Genomic DNA, 9,170 nt, shown 5'->3' with positions numbered 1-9,170 from the left:
AACTATTTATTTTCTGATTTACCAAGATAAATAGATTTTTTTCTCAACAGCCAGATTGTAAACTTATATTCCTGAGGTAATTATAAAAATTTGAGGAGCTATGGTGGCGTAGTGCCTAAGGCAGTTGACTGCTAACCAGAAGGCTGGAGGTTCAAACCCACCAGCTACTCCTTGGAAAGAAGGTTGGGCAATCTACTTCCGTAGTGATACCATCTCGGAAACCCAAGGAGGGGTCGCTATGTGTCAGGTCTGACTCGAGGGCACATAACAACAACATAAAAATCTTAATGTTAATTAAGCTGAGTCCAGTTAATGACTCAATTGACAACTAACAAATGTATTTACTATGTACTAAGTGCTTCAGAGGAGTTGTGGTGGTGTAGTAGTTAATGCATTTGGCTGCTAACCAAAAGATTGGTGGTTCTAGCCCCCTAGATTTTCCGCAGATGGGGCAGTATGGTTCCCTAGATTTGTAGCCTTGGAAACCCAATGGGAGTCACTATGAGTTGGAATCCACTCCATGGCAGCGAGTTGATTTTTTGGTATTTAAGTGCTTCAGAATGAGCCTTGGTAGCACACTGGGTTACTAACCTAAAAAGTTGGCTGTACCCAGCGGCTTCTCAGGAGAAAGACGTGCAGTCTGCTTTGGTAAAGATTAAAACAAATCAATACAACAAACCTATTGTGGTTGATTCTGATTCATAACCTTGGAAACAAACCCTATGAGAAGTTCCACTCCGTGGAACTTCTGTGAGTTGGAATCTGGAGCACAGTGGGTTTGATTTAGGTTTCCCTTGGGTTTCCGAGGCAGTTATCACTATGGAAGTAGATTGCCCAACCTTCCTTCCGAAAAGTGGCTGGTGGGTTTGAACCACCAGCCTTCTGGTTAGCAGTCAAATGCCTTAGGCACTACTCTACCAGAGTTAACCAAAACAATTATTTTGGTTAGTGCTGCTGAGAACCCTGGTGGCACAGTGGTTAACCACTCCTTCGTTACTAAGAAAAGGGTCAGCTCTTGGAACCCACCATCCACTCTGTGGTAGAAAGATGTGGCAGTATGCTTCCATAAAGATTACAGCCTTGAAAACTTTATAGACAGTTTTAGGCTGCCCTATAGCATAGTGGCTAAAGCACTTGACTGCTAACCAGAAGGCTGGCGGTTCAAACCCACCAGCCACTCCTCGGAAGGAAGGTTGGGCAATCCTACTTCCGTAGTGATACTGCCTCGGAAACCCAAGGAGGGGTCGCTATGAGTCGGGGCCGACTGGACAGCACATAACAACAACAACAACATAGGGTCAATATCAGTAAGATCAACTAGGACAATGGGTTTGGTTTTGGGTTTAAGTGCCGCAGGTAAGACGTAGATTAAGAAGTCAAGTCCTAGTTGATTTTTCTCTATCATTAGGAAAATTAGAAGTCTCAATAATTTATTTGTAGATTACCCAGTTTCCAGCATTCCCTTAACAGGGGAAATAGCTGCTATGGGAAATTGAGACTAAAGGTTTTAAGGTAGCAGTGATGAGGCTCACCTGGGGATACCTTGACACCATCTTAGATTAACACTAGCTTTGAGCATCAAATCTATTTTCCTTTTCTTCTCATTTTGCGTCTCAAATTCTTATCTGTTCCTCTCGGCTTTGCATAATTCTCAGGATATTCAAATATCTGACTTTTAAAAAACCTCTTGAAGGGTTGTTGTTTTATCCAAATATCTTAACTAAGTTTGTCCCAAATAGCAGAATCTCGGTATACTTTTAATTAGAATTTAGTTGACAACCCAACTACGTGGTCCACAGTACACAGCAGAACTGGGATCAAGGCGACGCAGTTAACACAGTTTTGAGTCTCAGGCCAAATTCATAGGCTGATCCCTGGGCTATTTCAGGACTTGCCCCTTACATCCAAGAAAAATTCATTCCTAACTCAAGCCTAGAGCCCTACGTCCCTCGGGCGAACTAAAGCTTCAGTGCTTCGCAGGTCTTAGCGCGGATCAGATTCACTCTGCAGGAGGAGCCCTGTGCTTTTCAGACCAGCAGGGCAAAGTGCAGAGTGCCTGGTAACCGGAGTGTAACCCGGTGCTAAGACACCAGCCCATTGTGCCCGGGGCTAGAAACTCAGTATCCGCTCCTGACGCAAGTTGAGGGCCCGCCCCACGCCTGACGCTAGCGTCAGGCCAGTCCCAGCGTGCTTTGCGGCGGCAGGCGGTGGAGCGCAGACGAGAGGAATTTTCCCTGTGTGCTACCACGGATCAGTTCAGTTGCTCTCCAGACCCAGGTCGGCGATTTTGTCGGCTTCCTACAGCTCGCCCGCTAGTCTGAGTGCCCCCAGCCCTCCCACGAGGGCGCCCCGGGACGGAAGGACCCACCAGTCTGTCGGCGCCCGCCGTTCTCGTGGTCGCCGTCGCCGTCGTCGTTGTGATAGTCTCTGCCGTCGCCTGGGCCATGGCCAATTACATCCACGTCCCGCCTGGCTCTCCGGAGGTGCCCAAGCTGAATGTCACGGTTCAGGATCAGGAGGAGCAGCGTTGCCGGGAGGGGGCCTTGAGTCTTCTGCAACACCTACGACCACACTGGGACCCCCAGGAGGTGACCCTGCAGGTAACGCCCACACATCAGTCCTGGGTTTTTCACCACAATATCCCCTATTTCCTTATGGCTGGGGTGGACCTAGGGGAACGTTTCATTCCTCAGTTCTATGGGAAGTGACCCAGTATTTAGTCCATTACGCCTAGGAAGGTCACTCCCCCCTTTCTTTACAGTTCTGTCGATGCTGCCTTGAGGGCTGGTTTTCTCTTTCTAGAAGCGCTACGTAAGTGACGCACCCATCTTCACACCGGGAAGATTCTTGTTGGTAGTTGCCCCTCCTCCCATTCCCCTGTCCAGTCTAACTGCAAAATGAGCACCTTTTGCTCCCCTTGAAGAGGTCTTTGCTAACAGGCCCAAGCAACATTCTCTTTCCACAAATAAATAGTTATTAATTCTCTCTGACCTTTTTCTTTCCTTCTCCTCTGCCGTTGGTTTACTCCTATTGGTGCCTAACCCTATGTTTTATTTTCTCCAAAGTCCTCGGATTGGCGAAGAGTACTCGATGTCAAAGTAATGGCCATGGGCATGCATTGCTAGATTGGTTGTTAGGTCGGAAGCACTACACATGTTGTTTTATTTGAATCATTTCAGATTTTTTTTTATTGTATTAGTAAAATGAACAATATCTGATGTTAAAATGAGCAGTGGCTTCTGTGAATATTTCCTTTCTTGAGCTATTGCATTTCATAGATAGACCAAATTTGGGAGGAAAAAAAAAATCCTCAATAACCTAGGAGTTTTCTAATAAATTTGAAAGTTATGCTTTACTAAACATGAAATTAATTTTGAATACACATTTGTTTTTAATTTTTGAAGTTCAGGAACTCCTTTTCCCTTGCAAAGAAACACAAAAATAATTTTAAAGGCTGATATATTGGGTTTATTTCAATCTAGGCAGTAACCTAAGAATATTCACTTGAACTAGACAAATCATTGGCTTTGTTTTGTTGATTAACTAATTCAGTAACATTTATTGCCTTAACTGTTAATTTAGATTCTTTGCTAAACTAATCCCCCTGTACAAAGATGAATAAAACATTAGTAGTGTCCTAAGGCCCGGAATAGTTGCTGACACTTGGGCTTTCCTGGTGTCAGTTTCAGTTTTTATTGCCTAGAAGAGTTTTCAGCAGATTAAAAGGACCCATGTGTTTTGCAAAAATTGTTAGAGAAAGGATTTCAAAATTTTAAGAGAATGTTTTTAACCAAGTATATAGGATAGCAATCCAAAGTGATTCCCATGTGTAATTTAAAAAAATTACATGGTATGTACCTTTTAATTAAAGAAATATGTCTTCAAAATTGAAACTGAATGTTTCTTTAGCTTATTATTTATAGCTTATAGTTTATTATAGAAGGTTTAAAAATTTGTTAAAATGACTTATTTTCTGTCAGTTATTAAACAGATCTCTTATTAATTAAAGGTGATGTTACTTTCTGGTTAACTTTATTACTGGCAAACCCTGTCACGCTTCTAAGCAGTGACTTACAAATTTGAAAGCTTTGAAAACTAATTTCCTTTGATGTATTTGCCTGTAGAACAGTAATGATAGTAATAGTACTATATTTCAGGCTGTGGGTTACGTACTCTATATTTTATCATTTACTCTCTCAAACCAACCATATTAGGTAGGAATTACCACCCTTTTAAAGGTGAAATTCAGGTAAAAAAAAAAAAAAAAAAAAAAAGGGCAAACTATAGTAGCATCTAAGTGTTTTTTTAATAGTTGGGAAATAACTACTTGGGATTCAGTCTTGGAAGCTTCTGTCTTTATAGCAGTTTTTGACTTTTTGTTCTTTGAACTTGTAATCTAAATATCTAATATGTTTATTTGAAAGTGAAGGTAAATATTACCACTGCTTTGCCTTAAAGGGAATTATTAGTTAGAAAACATTCTGTTTATGTGAAAGCAAAATTCATGATTCAGAATTTGGGAGGAGAGATCTACTAAACTCAATTGATTATTCTCTCCATTCGGTAGTTCTGATATTCTCAGTCATCACAAATTCTACATTATGGTGGTTCAGGATTTCTCTACTAAATCTCAATGGGAATTTTTCTTCAGAGACTTTCTTTTATTTTCGTTGAAGTACAAGGTAAAAATTATGCCTCACATTTCAGAAGGGGAGACATGTATCATATTGCCCTTTTTTTTGCCCTCAGATTTTTTTTTGTGTGTTTTAAATCTGTATGCATTTAAAACATATTTTGACAGCTTAGTATGGTAATGCTTTGGTTGCCAGGAGATAATTCTTAAAAATGGAACTATCCAGGACATATCAGAAAATCCGGAAGCAAGCAAAAAAGACTTTTGTGCAGTCAGAATGATACCAACTTTAGTCTTTGCTCAAAACTTACAGGCACATGAAAGAATATATGTCATTTTAGATAGACATTTAACAAGTTTTATTATTTGGTTTTTTATACTTCCCAGAACCAAACCAAACTTAACTGCCATTGAGTTGATTCTGACTCATAGTGACCCCCATTGGGTTTCTAAGGCTATAAAGCTTTATGGAAGCAGACTGCCTCCATTCTTATGCTGAGCAGCTATGGGTTTGAACCATCAACTTTTTGGTTAGCAGCCAAATGCCTTAACTACTACAGCACCAGAGCTCTGTTTTCAAGGTTGGGGAAAAAAAAAACCCAAAACGCAAAAAGTAAACAACCCACTGCCATCAAAGTCAATTCCAAATCATACTGACCCTATAGGACAGAGTAAAACCGTCCCATAGTTTCCAAGACCATTGTTTCATCAGACCTTCTCCTTACAAGAGTAAAATATAAAGGCTTTTTGAAGTGTATCCAATTGCCCTCAATTTGACTTTGACTCTTGGTGACCCAATGTGTATTAGAGTAGAACTCTGTTCCATAGGATTTTCAGACCTTTTTGTCAGAGACACTCCTGAGTGGAGTTGAACCTTGAACCTTTTGGCTAGCAGGCAAGTGTATAAACAGTTTGCACCACCAAGAGACCCCAACAGAATTGTTAGCTCTTAGAATTCATTAATACCTGGCATGTATTTCTGTGTCTTAGGCATAATACTAATTTTTACCAGGTATTTTTTGTGTGCTAACTCTAGCACACTGTAGATACGCGAGAATGTAGGAGGGAAGAGTTCATAAAGGAGGACGTATTAATGTTTGAAGGAAAGATAGAAATTGATCAGATAGAAGGAGGGCAGCATTTTGGGAGAAAAACAAAGTTTCACAAAGGTGTAGAAGTTAGACTATGTGAGTATTTTTTGCCAGAATAGGCAGAAAGTGAATTTAGGGGAGAAAGATTAAATATGAAGGTTTAAAAATAGCCAAAAACCAAAACTAGGAAACCAAGCCGCCTGTGGTGGAGTCAGTTCTGACTCCTAGTGACCCTAAAGATTTCAAACTGCCAACCTTTTGGTTAGCAGCCAAATGCTTTAACTACTGTACCACCAGAGCACCTTATGTATCACTGAGGAATTGGCATTTTATTATCTAGGGCATAATGGGAAGCCGTTGAAGGTTTTTAAGTAAGTGGTTTATACCGTGTTTTTTAGAGGAGTGGTAAGCTACAGTGTAGAGAATGCATTGGTTGAGGGAAGTGTTTGGAATTTAGGCAATAAGCAATGATTTAAGATAACAGTTTTGAAACTGGTGGTCACCACCCACTAATATGATAAATCAATACAATTTGTTGCAACTAAGCCAAATGCATTGCCATTGAGTTGATTCTGACTTTACATTGGCCGTTTATGGCAGAGTAGAACTGCCCTGTAGGATTTCTAAAACTGTAAATATTCAAGGAAGCAGACTTCCTCATCTTTTTCCTGAGGAGTAGCTGGTGGGTTCGAAACACTGACCTTTTGGTTAGCAGCCAAATGCTTTAAACACTATGCCACCAGAGTTCCTTGTTGAGACTCCAAAAACCAAACCAAACTCACTGCCCTTGGAGTCAATTCTGCCTCAGCAACCCCCTGACTCATAACAATCCCCCCTTTGGATTTTCGAGGTGGTAAATCTTTATGGAAATAGATTGCCCAGTCTTCCGGGGAATGGATGGTGGGTTTGAACCTCCAGCCTTCTGGTTAATAGTCAGATGCCTTAGGCACTACACCACCAGAGCTCTCTTGTTGAGGTCTCCTCGCTGCTGTTGAGTTGATTCAACTCATACTGTCCCTTCCTGGGGTTTCCGAGGCAGTATCTCTATGGAAGCCCAGTCTTCCTTCCAAGGAGTGGTTGGTGGGTTTCAACCTCCAGCCTTCTGGTTAGCAGTCAAATGCCTTAGATACTACATCACCAAAGCTCCCTTGTTGAGATTAGTATAGTTTAAAAAGGAGTGAAAATAGGATGGATTAGAGAGTCTTGCAAATAGGGAAATACTGTTTGTGATGCTTGTCTTATTTTTGTTTAAATGACATAGATACTAAATTAAATGATATAGTATTTCTTTAGATTGAATTAAAAAAAGCCTGCAAAAGACTTAACTTAGGAGAGACTATATGTTAGTCCAGACAAGCGGTGATAGAGCCCAAATTAGTACAGTGGCCTTGGAGATAGAATCGAGGGACAGATTTGACATTTCAGAAAATAAATGAGCAGGACTCATTAATTTTTTGCAGGTAAAGGAAAAGGGATGATTAAATTTTTTGGTGGTAACAAAGATAGGGAAGTGCAGTGTAGTAAATTACATGGTGTGGCTTTTCTAGCCATAGTCTTTGTAAACTCTGTGGTGGAATTTGCCATGAGCAACTGAGTAGCTCCTGATTGTTAGAGTTATCCACCTGGAGTATTTCTGTTGGGTGCAGCACAAAGTAATTTTCTGGAAAGTTTGCTCTCTCTCAGGTGTATAGAACTATGATGTTGGGATTGGTTGGTTTTGGCCACTCTGCCAGGCTCAAAAGGAGCCCTTCTAGAGGCAGAAGGAGTCTCTCTGCTGGCTGAGAGAGACATGCTGCTGAAAGAAATGTGCTTCTGAGAGAGATGTGAGAGAGAGAGATTGCTGAGAGAGAGACATGGGACTGAGAGAGACTGAGAGAGATGGCTTGCTGCTGAGTGAGATGGCCAGCTGAGAGACTGAGCGCGTTCCTGAACTTGAATTGTAGCCTTTTGCTTCCCTAATAAACCCCATAATCTGAGTTCTGTGGGGCCACTGCAGCAAATTATTGAACCCAGCAGAGAGGTGGTGGGTGCCACAGGAGGAACGGTTGGTGATGAGGTTAGTGAGAGGGCTGGAGGGAGGTGGAATATGTCTGGCTTCATAAGAAAAGGCCTTGGTTGCTGATGGTGATTCTGTCTTCCTCTTGTGGAGTTAGAGGAGGTCAAAAGGTGCCAGCCACCTCCTTGCCCCTTTAGCAGGAAGTAACACAGACTCATACTTAATGAACCAGAATTATATTCCTCTGGTTTTACATTCTTTGTCTTATAATGAGTTATATTTTACTCTTTGATATTTCAGATAGACTATAAAGAGATCAATTTTTAGCACCTTTTAAAAAATGGTGAGATAAACAGACATACATAAAATGCATAAAAGATGAATTGTTGTAAAGCAAATACCGGTGTAACCTCCACTCTGGTAAGGAAATAACATACTACAAGCAACCCAGACCATCTTCGTTTTCCTTCCTGGTTCTAACCCTCTTCCTCCCCCTAGTGGTAGTCATGAGATATATATTTGTTGTTGTTGTATGGACCTGACTCATAGCGACCTCTCCTTGGGTTTCCGAGGCAGTATCGCTATGGAAGTAGATTGCCCCATCTTCCTTCCGAGGAGTGCCGTCAGCCTTCTGGTTAATAGTCAAGTGCTTTAGCCACTATGATACCAGAGCTCTTATATATATGTGTGTGTGTGTTTTGCAAAGTTTTCTCTGAGAAAACAGGGTAGGTTACGGTGGGTTCCATTCCAATAAGTCTGTCTTAAGTTGGTTCTGATGTAAGTTGGATACCACATTTTCATTGTTACCTACCTTGAGTAATCCTTATAAATATGATCTTTGTTTTTGCTGGTTTGAAACATTACATATAAACTTACAGATGTATTTTAATGCTGTATGTAGTATGTATTAACTAATGATAAGATGTACCAAAAAAGCCTCGAAAAACAAAAAACAGAGTCATAAGTGTAGTTTGTATACATGGTAAGTGGAATACATTGTAGTGAGGACTTACTTGTACTGTAGGGAATGAGGCAAAGACTTCCATCTACATTGATTTGGAAGGATATCTAAGATGATGTTGTTGTTATGTGCCATCGAGTCAGACCTGACTCATAGCGACCCCTCCTTGGGTTTCTGAGGCAGTATTACTATGCAAGTAGATTGCCCAACCTTCCTTCCAAGGAGTGGCTGGTGGGTTTGAACCTCCAGCCTTCTGGTTAGCACTCAGGTGCCTTAGGCACTCAGAGCTTCTATATCCAAGATGTTGTTGTTGTTATGTGCCGTTGAGTCAAACCCGACTCATAGCGACCCCTCCTTGGGTTTCTGAGGCAGTATCACTACGGAAGTACGATTGCCCAACCTTCCTTCCGAGGAGTGGCTGGTGGGTTTGAACCACCAGCCATCTGGTTAGCAGGCAAGTGTCTTAGCCACTATGCTACCATATCCAAG

At 41.3% G+C, this 9,170-nt stretch overlaps 1 protein-coding gene across 1 annotated transcript in view; it reads left to right on the top strand.

Moving 5' to 3' along the window:
- Positions 1-2,256: 2,256 nt before the first annotated feature.
- Positions 2,257-9,170, top strand: part of ETNK1 (ethanolamine kinase 1) — a 61,789-nt gene continuing 54,875 nt past the window's right edge. Inside the window, exon 1 of the mRNA XM_007946796.1 lies at positions 2,257-2,600. Coding sequence (XP_007944987.1) covers positions 2,445-2,600 — 156 coding nt within the window. The 5' untranslated portion in view covers positions 2,257-2,444. The remainder of the gene's footprint in view (positions 2,601-9,170) is intronic.

Source organism: Orycteropus afer, unplaced genomic scaffold (assembly GCF_000298275.1).
Source record: "Orycteropus afer afer isolate SDZICR_OR568_19922 unplaced genomic scaffold, OryAfe1.0 scaffold00171, whole genome shotgun sequence".
Lineage (NCBI taxonomy): Eukaryota > Metazoa > Chordata > Mammalia > Tubulidentata > Orycteropodidae > Orycteropus > Orycteropus afer.
This window is presented reverse-complemented; position numbering and strand designations above follow the sequence as displayed.